Raw genomic sequence first — 26,374 nt, forward strand, 5'->3', positions numbered from 1 at the left:
TAAGCAATTCAGATTAATAATCAATTACAGTTTACCCAGGGTGTCACTGTAATTTGTGCTGTTTGCATAAAATATTCAAACAAATAAATTAAATGTTGTATCAGTGCGTAGAAAAAATTCATTCAAGCAGAATCTCCAATTTAAGATTGACTACACTGGTGATGTGATTATGTGTAGTGTTGAGAAAAATTGTACTGACAAGTTAAACAGGCAAGAAGACTTTACTCGAGACTGTTCTGACGGGGGAGAGGCTGAACTCAGCTGCTACTACTGAGGGGTTTGAGCCAGTGGGCAGGGTGAGGCAGTCAGGTAAAAAATTACTGAGAAAAACTTGGTTAGGTATTAAGGGTGGGAGTGTCAACAATTTGGTCAGGTTTCAAGGGTAGGGGGATTGTCTATAAACTGGTTTAGTAGGAGTTTTGCTAGTTGAGAAGGCTTAGAGGAGCCTGATTAAAGTTTGGTCAAGGAGGGAGTTCTTGTCAGTAATACTAGAAACAATAGAATCATTTGTGACAAAAGGGTTAAGTAAAAATGTAATCCTATCCAAACAATGAAATTGTGTTTAATGGAATAATATGTTGCTTCAGTTAAAAAATTGTGTTTTTATCAGTTAAAAACCAGGGCTTCTCTTATAGTTCAGCTGGTAAAGAATCTGCCTGCAATGCAGGAGGTGCCGGTTGAATTCCTGGGTCAGGAAGATCCCCTGGAGAAGAAATAGGCTACCCACTCCAGTATTCTTGGGCTTTCCTGGTGACTCAGATGGTGAAGAATCTCCCTGTAATGCGGGAGACCTCAGTTCGATCCCTGAGTTGGGAAGATCCCCTGGAGCAGGGCATGGCAACCCACTCCAGTATTCTTGGCTGGAGAATTCCTGTGAGCAGAGGAGCCTGGCGGGCTGTGGTCCCTGGAGTCCCAAAGAGTGGGACACGACTGAGCTACTGAGCACAGCAAGGCAGAACTAAAATTCAATAAAATAAAAAAATTCAATCTCTTCATCCCATTAACCACATTTAAAATGCTCAACAGACGGACTCCCCTGGTGGTCCAGTGGTTAAGACTGTGCTTCCACTGCAGCAATTGTGGGTTTGATCCTTAGTTGGGGAACCTAGCCCATGTGCTGCAGGGCCAAAAAAAAAAATTGCTCAATAGCTGGCTGTGCTCACGGCTCCTGTAATTAGACAGTGGAGTTCTAGACCTTTTTGGAGTGTCATCACCTGTGTATTGACCTGCATTCTGTACCTAAATATGTGTTTTCTGTACCCACAGAAATATTTAGGTTTGGGTGTTTTTGATAGCATAATGGAATTATATTGTATATATTTTTGTTTTACTTGCTTTTTTTTACTTACCATTTATTTTGGAGCTTGTTTTGTGTCAACACACAGGAATCTGCCTCTTGCATTGTAGTGCTTTCCGGGGCTGACCATAGTATGGTTATACTTTAGTGACTTGTTCCCAACTGATTGTTCTTAGACCATAGTATGGTTATACTTTAGTGACTTGTTCCCAACTGATTGTTCTTAGATTGCTCCCAGTACTGTGCATCTATAAGAAGGCCTTGTGTGTTTGAGTATTCTTCCAGGTAGATTCTGAGAAGTAAAATTACTGCAGTTTTGAAAGTTTTGCACATGTAAACTCTGAGTAGAGACTCTGAGATTGCCATCACAAAAGCCGTGTTACACTCCCGTGAGCGTTTCCTGAATAGTACTCTCTGTCCTGCACCGTCATCCACTCCTGACGTTTCAGTCATGAAGAATTTTGCCAGTCTTATGAATGAAAATCACTTTTGGTATACATTTCCTTGATAGTGAGATTGAATGGGTTTTCATGTTTCCATTAGCACTTCATTTCTTAACACAATACTTGTGTTTAAAGACAGTATATATCCTGTGTTCTTGCTTTCCTTCAAGTAACTGATCAGGTGGTTGGAGCAGGTCAGTTTTCAGTTTGCTTCTCTATGGACCAGAATCATTTACATGACTATTTTCTGCAGTCTTACTCAGCAATAAAACTGCTCAAAAACAGTGAAAGGCTAGAGACCACTACAGAATCGGGTTACCCTCTAGAGTATGCCAGAAAACACCTAGCATCCTATAGTGCACTCGGCAATCTTTCACTTTTTTTCCTGACAAATGACATATTTAAAGCTTCTAGCACATTGTCTGGCTCAGAGTGAGAACTTAACAAATTTAATTCTCTTCCATTGAAAGAATGAAAAATAAAGTAATTGAAAATTTATGGCATTTCTGTAGAGCTGCAATTCTTTGGATAGAATTCATATCTAGATTGCTAGATTTGGGCTTCCCTGACAGTTCAGTATTTACCTTTGTTTTCCTTGGGTCTTTCTCAGTGCTTGGGAACATTATTATAGGTAGGTGTTCATTAATTGTTTGATTGAATGTAACTGTGTTGAAGTATGTTCTAATTCATTATCCTGTCTGGAAAAACATGTATATCAGGAGAAAATAGGCTTGTTTTGTTTACTTTGTTATTTATCATGTTTTCAGACAGAGATTAGGAAATACATCCTAAACACACAAATGGATGGCCTTGCAAATGACTAGACTGACTGTTGCCTTTCACAGTCCAAATTGTGTGACTGTAGCTAAACAGAAATCCTCCTACTAAGAGCCAATGTAGTTTTGTCGTGTGCACTCTCAAGGCGTTGTTATGCAGTTCTCTCTGTGAATGGGGTTTTCTACACTTGGTAAAGCAGGCTAGCATATTCAATGTACGTTACAGCTGGAATAATCCATTGCTTTAAAAATAATTTTTATCTGCTTTTTAGATTTAGTGTTCAAATATTTTTTCATAAGTAACTGGGGGAAAAAATACACGGTGGCTACTGTAGACTGTAAAATGAAGGAGAAGCTTAGCTTTACTGTGGAGTCTGAGCTGGGTGTAACCTAACTAGCTAGAGGATATGCAATTCCTGATTGACAGCAGGACCAGCATTAGGCAGACTTTGTAAGAGAGAGCAGCAGCTCAGAAACCGTGATAAGGGCTCTGTTAGGAATCACTGCACTCACCACTCATATCTTTAGTTTCTTCATTTTTCTGCCTACTGGATTTGTAAACAAATAGCACAAAACAGTTCCTCTTTTGTTTTTATTAAAGTGATACTGCAATGCAGTTTCAGTCTATCAGCTAGGCAAACATGTCGAAATTTGATATTCTCACTAAATTAGCCAGTTTTTAGCTGTGTTCCATGCTTATCTCTAGACCTTTGTGTATTAAATCCTATCTCGAGCTGTTCTCTTTATAAGCAAGTGTGTTTTGCTTGTGCCTTCCTGTCTTCAGTGAGAAGCTTTATGTAGGTCAGGCTTGGCTTAAGCAGATTTCCTGAACCTGCGTCAGCTTAAGCTGGAGGAATTTTAATAAACCCTCCCCTGTAGGCGTGGGCCTAAATGAGGCTAGCCTAGTTAAGCCTGATCTTTTTCTGTTTGTGAAAAGAGCTGAGCAGAGCTGAAAGCTGCATGGTGGTTTCAGAAACTGCCTACTTAATTTGAAAAGAACAATGGTAGGAAAAGCTAGATCTTCCAATTTTACCTTATCTGAAAAGCTTGATTTGTTAAAGCTTGTGAAGCCATATGTTAAAATTCTGGAAGAACACACTAACAAACATTCAGTGATAGTGGAAAAGAATAGATGTTGGGATATCATAGCAGTTAACTATAATGCAATTGGAATAGACCGCCCTCCTCGAACAGCGCAGGGCCTACGCACTCTTTACAAAAGGCTCAAAGAATATGCCAAACAGGAGCTATTGCAGCAAAAAGAGACCCAGTCAGATTTTAAAAGCAATATTTCTGAGCCAACCAAGAAAGTTATGGAAATGATTCCCCAGATTTCCAGTTTTTGCCTGGTAAGAGACAGAAACCACATACAAAGGTAAGCTTTATTTTATTTTGTTGTGGAAAATTATGGCGCCTCCTATCTATTGGGCTCTGGCTTAGTTGTGATAGAGATATGCATAGTAAACATCCCCACTACGGGAGCAGTGAATAGTGTCTTTGTTTTGCATTCTTAAGCAAGAAAAGTGAGGCTATAAGGAATTTTTCTGCTGCATTTGATTTAAGCCACTGTTGATTGTCTTCCCTTCCCCCTTCCCTCCTTCTGTAGTTTCTAAAAAGTAAAGGTTAGGGAGGAATAAATGGGATGTAATTTGTGACATTACCTCATAAACTTTTTAAGCTTTAATATTAATTTGTTTAATTAGCTTCTGAGAGATACCTTTTTCATATTTCACTTAAGATTACATTTCATTGGATTTTCAATTTTGTATAAAGTTAGCAGTTTCAGGAGAAATGGTACCCTCGCTTTATTATGAATTTTCACTGTCTACACTTACTAAATATTAATTGAGCTAAAAACCTAAAATGAACAATTAAGTAAACTTGTTAGTAGCACCACTGTATATGTATATGTTAAGACAGTTTAAATTATTTTTCTAATTTATATTCAAAGAGACAAGGAAACACAGGAAAAGGTGTTAAAAATGCCTAATTAGGGATACAGATTATGTAGTAAAAGTTTTTGTTGCTTTTATATGTTAATGGTCTGTTCACTTTAAGCTCTCCCATAGTGTTTTGCACGGGTATCGAAATATGAATTTTAATATGTCAATAAGAGCAACTGGATTAGAAACAGGTTTTTGGTTGAATTTTGTGCTCTACGTAACCACTTGCCTGGAAATCTTAAAAAACTATTATCTTACTGCTAATTCAGATTTTTAACCCCCAGCAGAAGATACAAATGGCAGCTTCATGCTTTTTCTGAATCATTTGGAATAATTTAAGCAAACCGTAAACTCCTTGCTAGTTGAGGAACCTCTCAAACTTAACTTTACAAAGTACTTTCTTGTTGGTGAAAGAGTCTTTATATAAGCAAAATGATTAATTACCTGTGAAATTCCTTTGAAGTTAGGGAAGAAATGGGAAAAACCTTTTTAGTCAAACATATTTGTTATTTTGATAATTTACTGGGATAGTATTTTTGAGCCAACTTCTTAACAATATACTTCTTATTTCTAGTTGATATCATAGTGAAAGATAGCGCCAGTGGGAATCCAAGACATGGATACACACTACATTAATTCATGGGGTTACTGCTTAAACTGTTCACTGTGATGACAAATGATTAAATCCCAGTATGGTGAATGTCAAGAAAAACCCCCTTCACAGTGAGACTGCTTTATACTCATTCAATTTTTTTTACCTCTTTGAGCCATAAAGAACATTGGCTTTGCATTATAGGTATTAAACTACCTTTTGGCTGTAGGCTTTTATAATTTGAAAACTAAAACTAAATGTAGTTTTATTAAGTTGTGTATTTTAAAAATACAGTAATGTTAAGAGAAGTAATATATAAGATACAAGTATCTGTTTATGTATATATGTACACATACATACAGTATATATACCTACACAATCAGTCTTTTGGGACACCAACATTTCTCTGATAAATTGAGTTAATTGATTTACATATTTCTATACCTACTGGATTTACACATTTCTATGCCTACTGTGGAAACAGTTTTTCAGTTTAAAGGTAGGAGTATCAGAAATATGCCGCTTAAAACACTCATGTTAGCAGGTCAGCTCTGCCACTCTCTATGCTAGTATTTTCATGTTTATGTATTTAATATACTTATTTGACATCATCTTGACTCTTAATTATCTTGGAAGCTTATAATTACAGTATTTTAATTATGCTTCTATATAAATATACCTCTTAATCTCATCAAACTCTCTATACTTAATAAGGAAAATGTTACTACATATTTTATTTAACATGTTTAAAGATATGCAACTATTTCATAAGGCTGTTTCTGCAACTTATATTGATTTATGTCTTTATTTTTGCCTCTCTTTAACATCAGGTTATATTTTGTGTTTTATAACCAATTTGATCCTCAGAATTCATATTCATAAATTTTAAAAGTCCTTTCCTGTTTGATCATTTTTTGTGACTTTCTCTAAGTCATTTTTAGACTTTGTTATGCCTTATTCTGATGTTTTAAACTAAAATAGCATGGAATATTCCAGATATAAGGCATATTTTTAATTTACATTGTCTTTTGTCAGTCTTATAGTCTATTATACATACTAATTTGGAAAAGTAATTATGTGGGTTTTTAAAATTTCATTTGTAGCTGTTGTTTTAACTTTTTCTCACTCTAGGATTTAGAGATGTTAGTAAAAGCAAGCCTTACTAATTTGAATTACATTTGTATTCCTTTTTTTGCTTTCAAATATCATAAAATCACAAAGGCAACATTATAATTTGTATAATCTATTATACAAATAGATTTTTCATAACATATTAAATATCTTATTTCATTTGTACCTCTTAGACAAATATCTGATATTTCTGGCAATTTAATGCTATTAGTGACATACAGAGTTTAAATTCTTTTCCTTATGTTCTACTTGAACTTGTTCCAGCAGTTTAATCACCCATGTGGAATGCATTCTTACCTGTATTACTTATTTATGATTTATGAAATGTTGTCTCAATAATGTTAAGTGTAGCATTTCCATTAATGTTCCAATAATCTCTTTCACCTCTATAACTTTTAAGTTAGATAAAGACATATTTTTAAAAAAAACCTAGGAAACATGTATTCTTAATTCACAACTTAATGTTATACATGAAATTATTTAAAAACCAACAGTTTTAAGGAACACTGTGTTTTGTCATAACAAATATTGGTATATCAAAATTTAAATTACGCTGAAACTATAGTTGCCTCTAATAGGAATGCATATTTTATGGAAATTTCATGTAAATTTATAAACTATCAATATATAGAGGTCATTAAAAATTGCATTAAAAACACCATTTCATTTATTCAGTCTTTCAACATATGATGAGTACTTACTAGATTCCAAGTACAGTATGATGCTGGGTACTGATGATTCAGGGGTAGATGTAAACCCTTGCTCTTGTACACTTTACCTGGCCACTGGTTAAAAGACTTAAAGAGCACCTGAGTCATGTGGTTCTGGATAGGTAACGGGGGGAACACCACTGTATTTGAAATTGGAAAGTTAGGAGAACCGCCTGCTAGTGGAGCATACCCCAAGTCATACACAATCTTGATTTTTTGTGTGTGACAAATACAGAAATCAGTACCTCTCAGAGACTGCCTTGTGCTGTCCACTGGCCTTCCACTGTCCTCCTGCCAAAGTCATGGACCTCAGTGATTTTTAGATTGATCAGTTCAAGAGAGCAGAAATAGGAGGTCTAGGACTACCATGTGGGGATAGTGAGGCCCGGAATGAATTAAATGACTCTTTACAGCATTTAAGAACCTCAGGCTTACAGGGACAGTTGATATCTCTTTGAGGGTGTTAAAAATGCCACTTCTTTTTTATTTACCTCCATAGCCTTGTTTAGTATTTGTAATTTACTGTTCTTTTAAGAGCCCAATTTTAAAGTTAAGGATAAGGGAGAGCCATATATATACATATATATATATATAAAAAAATAATTAAATATATATATATATATAATATAATTAAAATCCCAGCCTTAGTCACTTTATTATTCCAAGGATTAACAAATATTTTTTGTTTCCTAATTTGCTTTTTAGCTTGATAATTTAATGTATATTAGATATGAAATTATGTTTTAAAATGCTCTTGTCTTCATTTGATTTACATTTTGTGATGGTTTTTTGTGTGCTGTAGTGCAAACTTGGATGAGGAAGCACAGGCTGGTACCAGTTCACTACAGGTAATGTTGGACCGCCATCCAGTTGCTATTACAGTGGAGGTGAAGCAAGAAGAAGACATTAAGCCCCCTCCTCCACTGGTTTTAAATTCTCAACAGAGTGATACTTTAGAGCAAAGAGAAGAACAGGAATTAGTGCGTGTAATGGAAAGATCTTTGTCACCATCACTTTCCTCTGTTGATATGAGAATGACATCGTCTCCATCTTCTATCCCAAGGAGAGATGATTTTTTTCGGCATGAGAGTGGAGAAAATTTTAGGTCACAATTAGGGTATGATCCTCAGATTCTACAAATGCTGAAAGAGGAGCATCAGATAATTTTAGAAAATCAAAAAAGTTTTGGATTATATGTTCAGGAGAAGAGGGATGGATTGAAAAGAAGGCAGCAGCTAGAGGAAGAGCTGCTAAGAGCAAAAATTGAAGTTGAGAAGCTGAAAGCAATTCGACTACGGCATGGTCTACCTGAATGTAATAGTCTCTGAGATTTTTTTCAGTCTTGCAATTTGATTATTTATTTTGGCCTGATTAGTTTCATTTGGGAATATCCTGAAGCAGAGTACATATTCTTAAAACATATTGTTAATCTCTATTATGAAAAAGGCTTTTTTGACATGATTTTCTGATTATTTAATTTTCCTTTGAGATATAGTAAAACACTGATGGCATGCTTATAAATTTTTTGTCTTCCTGGGCCTTAAAAAAGATGTTTTATTTTGATTATTAACATATATAAATGCATATGTATATACATAAATATTCTTTCAAAGTTCTGAATCTTCAACATTTTAAATTAACACTTTGAAAGCTGTATGTAGTTCAAGTTGTTTATTAATAAGTTAGTGTAATTTAGAAGCAATACTAGTTTAATAGAAGCTTGTCTATATGACACTGATTTTTATGCTTTCATTCTTTGAAGGAATAAGTTCTAGAATTTTAGGGACTAAAGTGTTAGGGACTAGAATTTTAGGGACTAAAATAGAAAGTATTTGGAGAGCACTTTTCCCACCTCAATTTAAAGGTAATAAAACTGAGGGCGAGGGAAAAGTCAGTGATTTACTTGGTTTAACAAAGCTCTTCATGGCATAGCAAGGACCAGCACTCAGTTTTTGTTTCTCTGTAATTTTTCCCCCCTACTGTTCCTTTAGAAGTAAAAATCTGCTAAAGTATCCTACATGGTAAAAAATTAGAAGCATTTATTTCATTAAAATTGTCTTTAAAAATCGGGGGATTGTGAAATCAGGGGGATTGTGTCAATTACTCCCATCCTCCTTTTTTTTTGTCCTGCAAAATAAGATGTACTGTTGGAGCTGTTATATATTGAGGTGGCCAAAAAAGTTTGTTTGGTTAGTGAATATGTTGTTCAGTAAATGTGTCTTTTATTTTTACTTAAAACTGAACTAACTTTTTGGCTAATCTAGCATGTTGACTATGAGATTTAATATGTTGATTCATTTTGAATGTCTTAGTCTGAAAAAGATTTCTTTCACGGTAAAATCACAGTAAACTTTAATGAACAAAATTAAAATTTTACTTACAATAAAAATAGCAAAACATTATATGTGTATAACTTATGATATCTATAGTCTTATGTTTCTGTAAATATTACTGTTTTAGTGTTTGTGGAAATAAAACCTTGATTCTTAAAGCACACATACACATTTTGTTAAATCTTTAATATGTGTACTACTTAAGGATTTCTATTTTTGCCAAGGGTTTGTTGAGGAAGGCTATTTTAAGCCAAGCTTTAGAATGGGGTAGGTTGGATTTCAACAGTTTTGGGGGAAAAGGCTGTTTATGTCAGAGTGAGCAGCATGAAGAAAGGCATAGATGAAGAGAAAAAGTGGGTCAGACTGTATAAGCCCAAATACAGTGCTAAGCCAGGTGATTTTTAAGTGATTTTAAGTGAACACAGAGCCAGTTAGGGCTGTGATAGTCTGGACGAGGACATGTACCTTGACTAATTGGGGTAGCTACTCTTTAGCTCTAGCGGAATTATTACATGCAGAAATAAGCAAGAAATCTGCATTTTTATGAGAAAATTTTATTTTTAAAACATTTACAAATAATTAAAAATGTTGAATAAAAACATAAAACATGTGAGTGGGCCTCGTCCAGCTGTTGGGCTTCAGGCTCATGGCCTTTGGTATAGACCAGTGGTTCACCAAGAGTGCATCTTGGCCAGCAGCATCAGTATCACTTAAGAACTTGAGAGAAATGTAAATCCATTCCTTCTGGATCAGCGACTCAAAGGGGAGAGTCCAGCAGTTTGTTTTAATAAGCTCTCTAGAGATTTCTGATGCAAACTATAAAGCCAGTCAAAGAACCACTGAAATAGAGTATTTGGAAACCTAGCATGGTGCATAAATCATTAGAATTTAAAAAATTTTTGTTGAAGAGTGGGTGAAGGTAAACTGAGGGATATCATTTTGGAAGTTGGAAACTGGTGCTAGATTATGGATTACATTAAAAGCTGTTGTAAGGAATCAAATGTGAATGTATAATGGGAAACCTTGGAAGGCTTTTGATTAGGGGCATATGCCTTGAGCTCTGTCTTAAGGTCATGATAGCATTTCAGAGTGGGCATTGTAGTGAGATGAAATCCAAAATTTAGGTTATGGCTACAGGAATAGAAAGAAAGTAAATAAAATAGACTCTTACAGTACTGTTTGAGCCTGTTGACTGCTTAATTTCATTGGCATTTTATATCTGCTATTAGAATTAAATATTATAAAAATATTCTTGAATGTATAATGTGATATATCCTTTTGATAATTTCATCTTCTTTAATCTTCTCTCTGACTTTTCTTTCAGTCTAAAGACTTTTATAACTCTTATTTGAGGTAATGTTTTTATAGTATAATTCTCATAAGTCTTTACAGTAGTAAGCTTTAACTTTTTGAAATTATTGAAAGCAAGTTACCATACAAAATGTAATTCATATTATAATCTTAGCATGGTACTACTCAGAATTGTTAATGAATGTTCAATTTGAATGCTAACTTTGACAGCCAAATCAGAGTTTTCCAAATTGTTCTGTGGAATAGTCATTCTATGAAATGTCTTTATTAGCAAAGTAACATGTTCAAAAAAAGTGCAATATACATTTTTTTTGGTGATTAGATTCTAAAATAAGTGTGGAAGGTAAAAATGTAGACTATACAAAATTGTCCTTGAATGTTTTTTTTGCTGCCAAGAAAACATAGTTTGCTTCAGTAAGATTTTTCACCAGCGGTGTTCAAGATTGTTGTTTCATTGCTGATATCATGTGACAAATATGTTAGCGTTTAGGGCTGAATAGAAAACCTTAGTTTTACATATTTTTAAACACCAGCATTCCACTCATTGCATCGGAGTTCATTGCAGCAGTTTTTCTGAGTCACTGTTGTTTAATTTTAATCTGCAAAAATTAAAGTGAGTGTGATTCTGCTCCATTTTTATTGCTCTACCTCCTCACCCCAGCAATAGTTAGCATAGGATAGTTTTTTGAGAAATTCCGTGCGAAAAAGACTTGTTTAACTGCTGAACTGGTTTTGGAGGCTTTTTATTATTACCTTGCAGAGTATCTTAGGGAAATTCTGAGCTAAAGCTTTTTTCTTTTCCTTTCTATACTGAGAATTTTTTGAGTTTTTGACTACTTACCAACTTACATTAACAGTTTTTGCTGAGGACAAGTTTCACTAAGGGGCATATGTAAGGGCAAATTTTATTAGTGCAAATGGAATAGATCTGAAGCCCCCTGACATCTTATATACTACAGAGAACTGTTTGGGGCCATGAGCTTTACTTATGAAGTGTAATGCTGGGAAAACATAGGAAACAGTGATTTTATTTTTTAAATGTAGACTTGGTTCTGTATAAATACATTAAATTTGAAAAATATACTAAATAAGACTATTTCATCCAATATATTAGTGATTTAGATAGTGCATCCATTATTCTTGTCATCTTGTCTTTTCTTACTCATTTGAACTTAAATGGGTATGTTGTTTTTTTTTTTTTTTAACAACTTATGACTTTATAAAACTAGGTATGATTTATAATAGCACCCTAAAAAAGTTTATGAAGTTCTTTCATTTCTAACAAATGCCAGATTTCTTAAAATACGCAAATATATTTCTGTTTTGTGTAATGAGACATCAACTTGCTGTAATTTAATTTTGAAAGATTCATTCTACCTTGTTGCATCATTACTTACATGAAAATGTTTAAAATATGAATTTTTTTCATGTGCCTTCTTTTAGAATAATGTCAAGTTTTAACTGAGTGTGGTAAATTGTAATTAAAATATACTATAGTTGATAGTGGTTAAATGGTTTGTTAATACATGTTCTTTTAAATACATGGTAATACGTTATATTGACTTGTGTACTCTTTTTGTGTGCCATAAGTCAAATAATTCAGTACTACACAGGTAAAAGCTTTTGATGAGACATAATTGAAATAATGACATTTCTTTTGGTGATTGTGCCAATGGTTGGTGGTGGTTTAGTTGCTAAGTCATGTCCAACTCCTGTGATCCCATGGAGAGAGGAGCCTGGCAGGCTACAGTCCACAGGATTCTCCAGGCAAGAACACTGGAGTGGGTTGCCATTTCCTTCTCCAGGGGATCTTTCCAACCCAGGGATTGAACCTGGGTCTCCTAAATTGTTGGTACATTCTTTACCAACTGAGCTACAAGGGAAGCCCTTGTGCCAGTATAGATGTCAAATGTACCATGTCTAAATTTCATAATATATTTATTTTTTTCAATTGTTAAGACTCACACATTCTCAAAATCAATTGAACATTTGGTGGTAACTTTTGATTGTAAATAGTAAAAGTAATTAGATGAAATATGGTTGTAATACTTAACAAATAGAAAAGAGCAAATTCTTAAAACATGCAACCTAATTAAACATTAATAGTCATGCCACATCTTTGCATATGATTTTGAGAAATTGGATCCATATTTTTTATATATCTTCTATAAGTTGTTTTCACTAAAAATAGCAGCTGTGATGTGAATTTATATTATTTATCTTTAGTTTTCAGTTCCTTTGTAAATAGTGGAAAGCAAGTTAATAAATAAATAAATAAAAATATCACCTAAGTTAGCCCACATTTAACTAACGTGTATATATCATTAGACTTACACTTATCACATAGTTATCCATCTATATCCATCCATAAATTCTTTTTTTTTTCTTTTAAGGAAAACTTATTTTAAAACAAGTTGTAGAATTAAAATACTTTACCCATAATCACTTCAGCATGAGTGTTATGAACTGGAGTTCAATATTTATTTGTGTGTGTATGATTTTTATAAGTAAAATTTGCAAAATGTGAAATCTTAATTACACCATTTGATGAGTTTTGACAAATTACTACACCTGTGTAGCTTAAACCCACTTCAAGATTTAAAAAGGTTATCACCCTATCACTTCTTCGCCAAGATCAAGTGTAAAAAATTATCACCCTAGAATGTGCTCTCCTGACCCTTCCTAACTGATCCCCTGGCACCTCAGGCAACCGTTGTTCTAATTTTTAAAAAAACATAGATGAATTTTGCTTGTTCTAGAACTTAATGTAATTGAGGTCAAACAGTATGGACTCTTTGTGTCTGTTTTCTTTCATCCATCTTACTGTTTTTAATATTCATCCATCCTCTCATCAGTAGTTCATTGCTTTTTTTGTTGCTGAGTAGTATTCCATTTTATAAATACACCACAGTTTGTTTATCCTCTATCTTTAAAAAAAAACTTTTTATTTATTTAATGAATTTATTTGACTGTACCATCTCTTAGTTGAGGCATATGGGATCTTAGTTCCTTGACCAGGGATCGAACCCAGGCCCCCTGCATTGGGAGCATGGAGTCTTAGCTACTGGACCACCAGGAAAGTCCCCATCCATTATCTTTTGATGGACTTCTGGACTTTTTTTCCAGATTTTGGTTGTTCTGTATTTTCTCGTATAAGTATGTCATGAACTTAATGCTGGCTTAAGGAAGATATATGTTTAACTTTTTAAGAAACTGCCAAACCTTTTCTCAAAGTGATTGTACCATTTTACACTCCCATCAACAGTGTATGGATTATTTTTTAAAATAAAGCTTTGCATGTTTATTGATTGGAATGTCAGAATTGAAATTGATGAATAAATTTTTGTATATTTCAATGAATTAAAAATGCTGGGTAGATAGTTTAGGTATCTGGGAATATTGTAGTTTGTTGATTTTTTTTTTCTTTCTGTTTTAGCACTTATTGCATATATGCTTTGTCATGAAGAATTGAGAAATATGAAATGTATAGTTCCTGCCATTCTCAAAGTATCATTCTGAAAATGATCTTTAATGCAGAGAAGTATCTTCTAGGTTTATTTTATGCATAATGATACTTGCGGTTAGTTGGCATTCAGTCTGTTTTGTTAGGTAAAGAAAACTGTGGATGTTTACCAGTTTGAAGAATTTGTATATTCATGTTTGCATATTTTTTAGTGTAATGAAAACCATATCTCTCAGATCTCATGTTAATATTGCAGTTATATGTTAATGCATATTAAAAGTTCTGGTAGCTTTTGGTAATTTTGAAACTCAAAAAATATGGTTTGTAAGAGTATTTATATTTTTTGTTGAATTTGATGATATGAGACATTTTAAATTCCATTTACTCCATTTGTGTTTAGAATTGTTAAAAGAAAAGAATATTAAAGGTTTGGGTTTATGGAATGTATAACTAAACCACACAGTCTTAGAGTCACTACGCTTAGAACTCATCCATTAAGATGATAATATCCACTATTAATATTTAAATGACCATGTCTCTGCCTTCCTCTTTTGTCAAAGCATGAATTTAAGCATTCTTACTCTGTGAATTACCTTGTGAATCTTGCTGTACACCTTCGAGCCTCTGGTTTATGAAGACTGTTTTTGGCATTGATTTGGAAAGCGCATTACAGGGTCAAAGGAGTAGATCAGAACCAAGTTTAGAAATAAAAACGAAGAGCATGCGCGCTCAGTTGCTTCAGTCGTGTCTGACTCTTTCCAGTCCCGTGGGCTATGGTCATTCAGGCTCCTCTGTCCATGAGATTCTCCAGGCAAGAATATTGGAATGTGTTGCCGTGCTTTCCTCCAGGAGATCTTCCCGACCTGGAGATCAAACCCGCTTCTCCTTCATCTCCTGCACTGCAGGTGAATTCTTTACCCACTGAGCCACCTGGGAAGCCTGGGAAAAATTATAGGTTAGAGTGGAATTGTTAGTGGTGGTTAGTCTGTAATGTAGCAAATTAGTCATTGTTTTATATGTTACAAGTAGTCTAGATAAAGGAAGTTATGCTCCTAATATGTTTAATTCCTAATATCTTCGTTCTGCTTTTTTGCAGTCATTTTCCTTTGCCTGCCCTATGTGTTAGTCCTTCTCAATTGTGTCCGACTCTTTGCAACCCCATGGACTGTAGCCCACCAGGCTCCTCTGTCCGTGGGATTCTCCAGGCAAGGATACTGGAGCAGTTCCTTTCTCCTGCCCTATGCCTACATTTAAAAAGGGACTAAATGGGAAAGGGACAAGTAGAAGATGATGATGGTCGTTAACATTTGGAGAGCACTTACTGCATGGCGAAGACTGTTGTAAGCATTTTACACGTATTAGCTAGTCTAAGGCAACAGTTCTATGATGTAGGTATTAGTATTACATTCGTTTGCCAAATTATAAGCTGGCACAGGGGTAAGTAACTTGTCCAGGGTCATATTACTAGTTAGGGCAGATCAAGCTTCAAGTGCAACCAGTCTGGCTCCAGAGTTCATGCTTTTATTCCTTCTCCTTTCTTTCCTGCAAAAGAAAGGATATATCTAAATCTGAGACTCTTATGTTATTTCAGTTAGTATAAGGAATTCTGAATTCTTAGAATTTAACTACTGTCTTTTGTTCTAGTCAGTTTTTTTTTTTTTTTTGCAGGGGCAGGTTTGGACATAACAGGTAGCTCTCCAGGGAATGCAATACAATATTTGACTCTTAAATATCTTTCCCAGCCATTTTTGATGAAGACAGGCTTTTTGTCCCTTCTTTAATAGCAATCCTGAGGAGTTACATTTTTCTCTTAACCAAGTGAAAATCAAGAACAGATTTGAAAACTACAGAAAGCTGTTGTCAGTCTTTCATTCGTGCACAGTGACTACTACTAGTAGAAATAGTGTATAAAGAAAACAAACTAAAATTGTCTAAAATTGCACACCACAGCATTTTTTAGAATTCAAAAACTGATCAAAGCATCCCATCTTTTTCATTAATGCTAAAACCCTCAAAACTTTATCTGGAAAAATTAAAATAACAAAAATAACACATGACAACTAGCTTATCTAAGAACTGGTATCTTTTTGACTAAAAACTAATGGAGTAATACAGTCTTCATAATATTAAAGCAAGATTTGATTTAGCAAAACTATTTGGTAGAAATAATGGTTATGAAAGAATTTATGTTGGCAAAAATTAAAATACATAAAGAAGTGATAAATCTTTGTTATTGCATTTACTTGGAAAATAATTCTGAAAGTACAGTATGTACAACTATGCAGCTGAGTTCAAAGTTAAGTTCTAAGGCTACTTTCTCATGAAAATTAGTTTTAAGGTAATTCTATTTTACTATCTTTATAAACATGAAGTAAAAATGTGCCTAGAATAAAAATGGCAGTTTTGAAAACTACCTGTTGTTATGGGAATATGGTGATGATCAAGATCTAAAGACACCCTCCTCTCAACACTTTATAGTTTGTGGGAAAGGCTGACATTAAATAGTTTGTCACATAATTGCTGAGTTAATGCTGAGATAACACAGCTTGATGTAGTTTTGCAGTCAGGGAAATTTAAACTATATGGAAGGGTGACTAGAAATTAATTTAGATAAGCATGTTGAAGGAAGAAAAGTAGAAGGAACTTTGGCTGGAAGTAATGTTTTCTTCAAGACCTTTAAGACAAGTAGATGATTACATTTACATTTAAAAACTCATGTGTGTGAGCTCAGTCGCTCAATCTTGTGATACTCCTCAGTCCATGAAATTTTCCAGGCAAGAATCTTGGAGTTGACATTTCCCTCTCTAGGGGATCTTCCCAACCCAGGGATTGAACTTGAGTCTCCTGCATTGGCAGGCAGGTTCTTTACTACTGCACTACCTTGGAAGCCCACATTTAAAAATAAACACAGTAAATATGGAAAATGGCTTTGGGTGTAGGGGTGGCAAGAGAAGACTTCAATAGAACTATTGAGAAGACCCTGGAATATTTCCGTAGTCCAGAGATGATTATTTGGAAAGAGTAAGGACAGTGCAAAAGGCAAATAGTACACAGCTTTGAGAACCATGAAGAGAGTAGAATCTTGTGGATTTTATGGTTGATTGGCTCAGGAATTGAGAAAATGAATGTCCTGGATGATTGCCAGTTTCTTGGCTTCTTTCACTGAAAAATGGAAAAACTGAAAGAGGAGCAATTTTTGAAGAGAAGATAAGTGGACCTGGTGAGTTTGTGACATTTATGAGACATTCATGTAGACCAACTGCATGTACTGGTATACATGCAAATCTAGAGTTATGATCTGGGCTAGAGAAAAAAATATAACTTAGTATAGTAATGGTATTGAAGCTATGGGAGCTAATTTAAGATTTGGTACATAGTGAGGGGAAGCAGGCTTAGGACTCAGGGCTGAAGAGCTCCAATAAACAAAGGTTAGACTGGAAGTAAGAACTGGCAAAGATGATAAAGAAATAGCCATCAAGGAAGAGGAAAATTTGAAGTGTGTTAGAAGCTATAACAATAGAGTTCAGTATTTCAGGAAGAAATGGTCAACATTGTCCAATCCTTTTGGGCACTTTGGTCAGGACTAAAAAGTAACCTGTGGGTTTATTGACAAAGAGCTCCTTAGTGGCCTTTAACACAGCAACTTTGGGGCAGGCCCGACTGGAAGCCAAGTTGGCAAAGTTGAGAAGTTGACTGCGAATTTGAAGAAAGCGAGGGAGTGAGTGGTTATTCAGATGATTGTGATGGAAACTGGGGACAGGCAACTCTTTCAGGCAATGTAAGTTCCCTTTTTATGCATGTGTTCTGGTTTATCCCTGAGCATAACACATCACAGAATAATTTTAACTTTGTTTTTCCATGCTATGGCCTTTTCCTGGGATTTATTGTGGGGAAAGGGTTTTAGTAGGGGGAAGTCAAGTGATCTTTTTAAGAGCTCTTTCTTACCCCTAAAATAATGCACTGGTTCTCCCTCTAATCTCATAGTTTCTCATCAAAATAAAGAATCAACTTTTTGACCTGTTACTAAAACATAATCATTTATTGAGTTACAGTATAATGTTTAATAATTTCTAGTGAGTGGGCTTATTTCGACCTGGCGCATTTTAAACTGTTAAATTCTGTGTGTTGCCAGAACATATGGTTTTCTTTTTTTTAGCTGGGAGGGATAGAGAGGAGTGTTTAAATAACCTGGGCCTATTTAAAATTTCACAAATTATTTGAAATTTCATTACAATAGAAGGTGTAGTGAATTCCTTATGTTAAAGAGGATATAAATGGATTCTTGATTCTTCTAGCACATTCATCACTTATTAAGTATTAGCCTTTTACATATTAAAATGTAATAGTATTTCATGTATTTTTAAAACATTTTAATTTTTGTATTCATTTAATTTTGGTTGTCTTTGTTGCTGTGCCCAGGCTTTCTCTAGCTGTGGCGAGCAGGGGCTGCTCTTTGTCGCCCTGCGCAGGCTTCTTATTGCGGTGGCTTCTGTTGTTGCAGAGTCAGGCTGTAGGCATGTGGACCTCAGTAGTTGCCGCACGCTGGCTCTAGGGCTTGGGCTCAGTAGGTGTGGCACATGGACTTGGTGTCTCCATGGCACGTGGAATCTTCCTGGACCAGGAATCAAACCCTTGTCCCTAGCTTTGGCAGGTGGATTCTTATCTGCTGCATCATCAGGAAAGTCCTTTAATTTTGACGTAAGTTCTTACTAATTCAAGTTCTCTTTATTGCCTGTGTTCTACTCATAGATTTCACTGAAATTTTGCAGTAAGAGTTTGAGTTTAGACTGCATTTTGGGCAATCTGTAAGTTGTTGGATGAATGAATGTTGATGGTTTTCAGATCAGATTGAAAATTCAGTTTAAAAAGGTGAGAAACTTATTTTAGGTATATCCTTTATAATATGAAATTAGAGAAGTCAAGCAAAGAGGAAATGTAACTATATATAAAAATGGTCTCACCACTAACAATAAAATTCAAATTACCATGTTAAATGCCATTTCTATCAAATTGGTAAAGATGAATGTTCACACAAAAATCTGTACATAAATGTTCATAGTAGCTTTATTTGTGATAGTTAAGAGCTATTAATGGAAACACCTCAATAAATAGTAAGGAACAAAATAATAAAGAACAAAGTTGATATATAGGCATCAACTTGGGGTAAATCTCAAAGACATAATACTGAGTGGGAGAAACCAGGTTGAAAGGTGGTGTACTGTATGATTTCGATTAATTTGAAACATTCTTGAAAAGACAAAACTACATTGGTAGAAAAACAGATCAGTAACTGAATAGGGTAAGGGTGTGACCAGAAAAGAACAGCATGAGAGAGTCTTTTTAAAAAAATAACCATTTTATTTTTGGCTCTGCTGGGTCTTCATTGCTGTGCGGGCTTTTCTCTAGTGGAGAGCAGGGCTACTCTCGGTGCTGTGAGCCGGCTTCTCTTTGCAGTGTCTTCTCTGGCTGTGGAGGATGGGCTCCAGGGCATGTGGACTCAGTTGTCGCAGCTCCTAGGCTCTAGAGCACAGTCTCAATAGTTGTGCGTAGGCTTAGTTGCTCCAAGGCATGGGGAATCTTCCCGGATGAGGGATCAAACCCACGTCTCCTGCACTGGCAGGCGGATTCTTTACCACTGAGCAGCAGGGACGTCCCGCGAGGTAGTCTTTTGGAGTGATGGAACTCATCCTGACTGTTCAGTTCAGTTCAGTTGCTCAGTTGTGTCCAACTCTTTGTGACCCCATGAATCGCAGCACGCCAGGCCTCCCTGTCCATCACCAACTCCCGGAGTTTACCTAAACTTATGTCCATTGAGTCGGTGATACCATCCAGCCATCTCATCCTCTGTCGTCCCCTTCTCCACTTGCCCCCAATCCCTCCCAGCACCAGGGTCTTTTCCAATGAGTCAACTCTTCGCATGAGGTGGCCAAGGTACTGGAATTTCAGCTTCAGCATCAGTCCTTCCATTGAACACCCAGGACTGTTCTCCTTTAGGATGGACTGGTTGGATCTCCTTGCAGTCCAAGGGACTCTCAAGAGTCTTCTCCAACACCACAGATAAAAAGCATCAATTCTTCGGTGCTGAGCTTTCTTCACAGTCCAACTCTCACATCCATACATGACCACTGGAAAAACCACAGCTTTGACTAGACTGATCTTTGTTGGCAAAGTAATTTCTCTGCTTTTTAATATGCTGTCTAGGTTGGTCATAACTTTCCTTCCAAGAGTAAGTGTCTTTTAATTTCATGGCTGCAATCACCATCTGCAGTGATTTTAGAAGTATGAAAAGGCAAAATGATAGGATACTGAAAGAGGAACTCCCCAGGTCGGTAGGTGCCCAATATGCTACTGGGGATCAGTGGAGAAATAACTCCAGAAAGAATGAAGGGATGGAGCCAAAGCAAAAACAATACCCAGTTGTGGATGTGACTGGTGATAGAAGCAAGGTTCGATGCTGTAAAGAGCAATATTGCATAGGAACATGAAATGTTAGGTCCATGAATCAACGCAAATTGGAAGTGGTCAAACAGGAGATGGCAAGAGTGAACGTTGACATTCTAGGAATCAGTGAACTAAAATGGACTGGAATGGGTGAATTTAACTCAGATGACCATTATATCTACTACTGTGGGAATCCCCTAGTAGAAATGGAGTAGCCATCATGGTCAACAAGAATCCGAAATGCAGTACTTGGATGCAATCTCAAAAACGGCAGAATGATCTCTGTTTCCAAGGCATACCATTCAATATCATGTTAATCCAAGCCTATGCCCCAACCAGTAATGCTGAAGAAGCTGAAGTTGAACGGTTCTGTGAAGACCTACAAGACCTTCTAGAACTAACACCCAAAAAAGATGTCCTTTTCATTATAGGGGACTGGAATGCAAAAGTAGGAAGTCAAGAAACACCTGGAGTAACAGGCACATTTGGCCTTGGAGTACAGAATGAAGCAGGGCAAAGGCTGCTAGAGTTTTGCCAAGAGAATGCCCTGGCCATAGCAAACCCCCTCTTCCAACAACACAAGAGAAGACTCTACACATGGACATCACCAAAATCAGATTGATTATATTCTTTGCAGCCAAAGATGGAGAAGCTCTATACAGTCAGCAAAAACAAGACTGGGAGCTGACTGTGGCTCAGATCATGAACTCCTTATTGCCAAATTCAGACTTAAACTGAAGAAAGTAGGGAAAACCATTAGACCATTCAGGTATGACCTAAATCAAATCCCTTATGACTATACAGTGGAAGTGAGAAATAGATTTAAGGGACTAGATCTGATAGACAGAGAGCCTGATGAACTATGGGCAGAGGTTTATGACATTGTACAGGAGACAGGGATCAAGACCATCCTGACTGTGGTAGTGGTAAGTCAATTTATACCTGTGTTAACATTCATAAAACTGTACACTAAGAGAAAACGTCGATTTTGCTGCCTGATAATTGTAACAATAAAAAATAAATACACTTAAAAATTGGTGAGATGATATTAAATATAGTAGTGAAGTGGATCCTGTCTTTGTAGGAATATCATTGGTAATACGTTATGCAGATATTAAGCATCATTTTACTGTTTAATGATATGGGAAATGTATTCAAAATAATATATGAAAAGAGAATAAAAAACTACACCATATTTTCTGTATTAGAAGCATATTTTCCCTCCATTACTCTTTGTTCGAACACCCTCCTTTGTGATAGGAAGGCCAGGAAGCTGGAGCCACCGCCCTTTAGCCCTTTCTGTCCTTGACTGTTGGGTTTGGGATTACAGCAGCTAGAATCCTTTCGGAGATAAAAAGTTGTTGGGCCAAGCATTATGGGTCAGTCATTTGTTTTCTTAGGAAAAAACCTTGATGGCTTCAGATAGTCAAGATTCACTTTGTATGTGTGCTGCCGAAGCGAGCACTCAAAATTCACTTTGTAAATCCATGAATGCCAATGCTGCACAAATGAATTATCTGAATTCTAGTAGTGACAGTGGTTTTTCAGACTTTTAGGAGACTGGTTTACCTGGCTTGAAGTTGTAGACATTTTTTGTTTGTTTGTTTGGTTTTTGGACATGTGTTTTCTTCTCTCTTTAGTAAATATTATCCAGTGAAATGGCTGGTTATAGTAGGTGTATGTTTAAATTTTTAGGAGTCTATCATACTGTTTTCCAAAGTTATTGTACTATTTTACATTCCTTCCAGTAGTGTGTGATATTTCTAGGCGCTCTATACTTGTTTTTTCAGTTATAATTGACTTTACATTTTGCTAACACTTAAGATAGTCAGTTTTAAAATTTTTAATCAAGTTAGTGTGTGTTGTTATCTCATGTTTTTAAACAACTTTACTGAGTTATAATTCACATTCCATGTAATTCACTCATTATATGACAGGGAGGCCTGGCGTGCTGCAGTTCATGGGGTTGCAGAGTCAGGCATGACTGAGCGACTGAACAAGAGCAACATAATTCACTCATATAAAGTATATAATTCCTGATTTTTTAGTAGTGTATGTACAGTTATGTGCAACTATCACCATAGTTTTAAGATGTTTTCAGTACTTCAAAAAGAAATCCTGTGCTCTCTAACTTTCAACCCCCATACCTCCTGCCCCTAGTCTCACCCTCATCTCCTAGCCCTAAGTGACCATTAAACTACTTTCTGTCTCTATAGACTTTCCTGTTCTGGACATTTCATATAAATGGAATCATGATCATGTAATGTGTGGTCTTTTGTGATTGGCTTCTCTCACTTAACATAATGTTGTTAAGGTTTGTATGTGCTGTAGCATGTATCAGTGTTTTATTCCTTTAATGGTTGAATAATAGTATGAATAATATCACTGATAACAACGTGATATACCACAATTTTTTTATTCATTTGTTCATTGAATGGACATTTGTTTTGTTTCTACCTTTGGGCTATTATGAATAATACTGCTATAAACATTCATGTGCAAGTTTTTTTGTGTGGACATATTTTTCTCTGTCTTGAGCATATACCTAGGAGTGGAATTGCTGGATCATGTGGTAACTGTAATCTTTTGAAGAATTGTGAAACTGTTTTTTAAAGTGGCTGGACTCTTTTACATTCTCACCAGTAGTGAGTGTGGATTCCAGTTTCTTTGCATCTGCACCATACTTGCTTTTATTTGAGACTAATCACCTTAGTAGATGTGAAGTGTATCTTGTGTTTTTTATTTGCATTTCCCAAATGGTTAATGATGTTAAACATCTTTTTCTGTACTTACTGACTTTCTGTATATATTCTTTCTTGAATTATCTGTTCATGTTTTTTTGCCCATTTTCTATCTATTTGTTTGACTTTGTTTTCTTAATGGCATCCTTTAAAAATTTTGATAAAATTAAACATATATTTTATTTTTAATGTTTTATACATTTGTAGTCTAAGAAACCTTTGCCTACTTCAAGATTACAAATATCTACTACATTTTCTTGTAAAAGTTTGTAGTAAAATTTTACATTTAAGTCTATGATTCATTTTTTGTTAAATTTTGTGTACAGGGTGAGTTAATGGTTGATGTTCATCTTTTTTCTCTATGACTGTCCAGTTAACTCAGCATTTGTTTGAAAAGGCTTATTCCCATTGAATTTATTTTATCAACTTTGTTGAAAATTAGTTGAAAATAAATTTGTTTTGCCAACTTTGTTGAAAAATAGTGGCTATACACAGTGGCCACTATTTCATTGCATTGATCATTGTGTCTTTTTCTAAAATACCAAAATATCTTCATTTTTGTTACATGATAGTTAACTTTGAAATTAGATGGAATAAGTTATTAGTTCTCAGTCCTTTGTTTTTAGGTTCCCTGTGGATTTCTATGTAGACAGTTTTATCATCTGCACATAGGTACAGTTTTACTTCTTCTCTTCCTTTCTGATCTTTATACTTTTTGTTAATATTGCCTTATTGCGTTGACTAAGACTTTCCAGGACAACACTGATTAGAAGTGGTGAAAATGGGGATTCTTTTTTTATTCCTAGTTTCAGGCCTTTTTCTTTTCCTATTTAAGTAGGTGGTTATATTTTAAAAGATAAAGTAATAATTTGGCTTTTGTTTTGTAAATTCTGTTGTTTTGATAGCTTTGGAGGTCAAGTGTGTATTTGGTAAAAGATACAAAAAAATAAAGAAAAAGATACAGTGAATAGCTCTTCAATAATGAGGGAATGAGATTTTCCTCTCTTCAGCTGGACTAAACTTATCTAGTCATTGAAAAATATAGTATACAAGTTAGGTGAGAAGCAAGAGCTAGGGCTCAGTATGAGGATGCTCTGTATTTCTCCCGGAAGTGCTCATGGTTAACTGCCAAGCGGAAAAGAAAGAATAAGACAGTAATAAGGGGAGATTTTGTCTTTAGTGTCAAGTGTGCTTAGAGTTAATAGATAAGAGTGTTTTTGCTTCAAAGCACTAAAAGATACCACTATATAGAATATCATATACATACCTCTCAGCCTATTCTGCTGTTATTCTTTGTCTTATTATGTTTTGTCTTTTTCAAGCTCTGTACTTTACATGAAATAAAATGTATAGCTCTGAATGATCCATGATGATTTCTGTTAAATGTATTCATCTATGCAACTATCACCCAGAACAAGTTCTTCTTTCCTGGCCCTTTCCAGTCAATTTCCCATCTCCAGAGCCAGCAGCCACTTTCTGGTTTCTGTCACCATAAATCAGTTTCCCCGTTGCTGAAAAATTTTCTGTGTTAGACCCTTTGGATATGTTTTCGTAAGGTGATACTGGGAATGTTTTCAAGAAAAGTATAGACTTTCATAAGGAACTTTTAATTTCCTGATCATATACTACTGAATTCTCAGAATCAGTGACCCAACCTGACAGCTCCCTAAGCTAGGAGACAAGAATATATTGATGAAATTTTAGTCTGATTGCTGCTTTAATGTTTTACCTTTGTTCTTATTGAAAAAGCTACAGGTTTTTCTTTTAGAGAACTCTGTGATCTTGTATTACTTTTCCTTGATATATCTTGTCATGTGATTTTAGGTATTTTTCCATGGATGCTGAAATTTTATTTTTAATTACTAGAGTTTGAAAATCTTACCAGTGATTATTATGTTTTTCTACTTCTACTAAGTTTGTATGATGATAAGAAATTTACATTCTGTTCTCATGGTAATGCTAGAAGCTGATATTTGAATTTCCCAGTTTATAACATACATATGAAAAAATACTTAATACAATCCAGTTTACTTGTGCTTTTATTTTGCTGAGTGATTTTATTACTTAAATATTAATGTCATCTATAATAATTGGTTTTTATTTTGTTTATATTCTAGTTCATTCAGCCCCTAAAGAAATAACAGTGTCTAAGGGACAAGAAGAGAAACCTGATAGCCTAGTTAAATATTTCAGTGTTGTTTGGTGTAAAGCTTCAAAGAAAAAACACAAAAAGTGGGAAGGTGATGCTGTTCTTATTGTAAAAGGAAAGTCATTTACCTTAAAGGATTTGGAGGGCAAAGACATTGGAAGAGGTATTGTGATATTACCTGATGTTTATGATTTGGTCTAAAGTTAATATATGTATCTGACTACAAAATTGAAATGTAATTGTGTTTTATGAAGGTGTTCTTTCTTGACTTTCATGTATAAATTATCTGATAAACATAAATTTATCTTGTAATAATAGCAAGTCTGACAGTCTTATATATACTCAGTGAGATGAATCTCATCCCATGGTATCATTTTCTTTGAATATAAAATGATTAGCTAGATATATACAGTTATATTGGCATTTTTGTGAGATTAAGCAGTTTTTCTTTGTGTGTTTTTCATCTTTTTTCTTTTTTTCCAGAATGCTGAGTGATTAAAAGTTAAAAAGATGTGGGTATTAGGAGTAGAATGATATCTAACTTCAATGATACCTAATAAAAATTTGAAAATAGCAAGGAGATAATAGCTAGAGATAACTTAGATTAATACATCTAAATTGGAGGTAACCGTTATTTCCATTATAAAACATTGCCAGCATGATTTATTTGTATAAGTTAGCCCACAAAATCAGAGTATGTAAAGTTATCATGGTCTTTTTACATGTCTCTTAAATTACTCTTCAATTCTGAGTGTGGCCCATAATTATAAAGTCTGTTCTACCTGTTGAAAATAACATAGTTTGTAGTTTCAATAACTATGCTAGGGGTAAGCATTCAAAGAGGGTTATAGTTTGTAGTTTAGTAGGGACAGGGCAATGTAATTGATAATTAGGAAGCACTAAGATAATTGTTTCAATGACAATGTTTGCTGAGTACGATAGGAGCATATATAGAAGGACCATGTAAATCAGCCTACGAGGCTAAGGGAAAGCTTCAGAGGAGTTATTGTTTAAGGTAATATGTGAGGGATGAGTAATTTTGTA

General features: G+C 35.0%; 2 protein-coding genes across 7 annotated transcripts in view; both read left to right on the forward strand.

The window, feature by feature from the left end:
- RAD54B (RAD54 homolog B) overlaps positions 1-26,374 on the forward strand; it is a 113,871-nt gene that overhangs the window by 34,049 nt on the left and 53,448 nt on the right. For 4 of the 6 annotated variants that reach the window (XM_043879866.1, XM_043879868.1, XM_043879869.1 and 1 more), the window contains exon 4: positions 25,299-25,493. In XM_043879866.1, the coding sequence (XP_043735801.1) occupies positions 25,299-25,493 (195 nt within the window). Of the gene's footprint in view, positions 1-3,760; positions 3,892-14,900; positions 15,340-25,298; positions 25,494-26,374 lie in introns of those variants that run through there. The other 2 variants (XM_043879871.1, XM_043879870.1) reach the window with 2 other exon arrangements.
- On the forward strand, positions 1,507-13,966 carry LOC122679306 (fibrinogen silencer binding protein). Its single transcript, XM_043879872.1, has 2 exons — positions 1,507-3,891; positions 7,695-13,966. The coding sequence occupies exons 1-2, from the start codon at positions 3,518-3,520 to the stop codon at positions 8,218-8,220; spliced, it is 900 nt and encodes a 299-aa protein (XP_043735807.1). The 5' UTR covers positions 1,507-3,517; the 3' UTR covers positions 8,221-13,966.

This window comes from Cervus elaphus, chromosome 21, assembly GCF_910594005.1.
Source record: "Cervus elaphus chromosome 21, mCerEla1.1, whole genome shotgun sequence".
Lineage (NCBI taxonomy): Eukaryota > Metazoa > Chordata > Mammalia > Artiodactyla > Cervidae > Cervus > Cervus elaphus.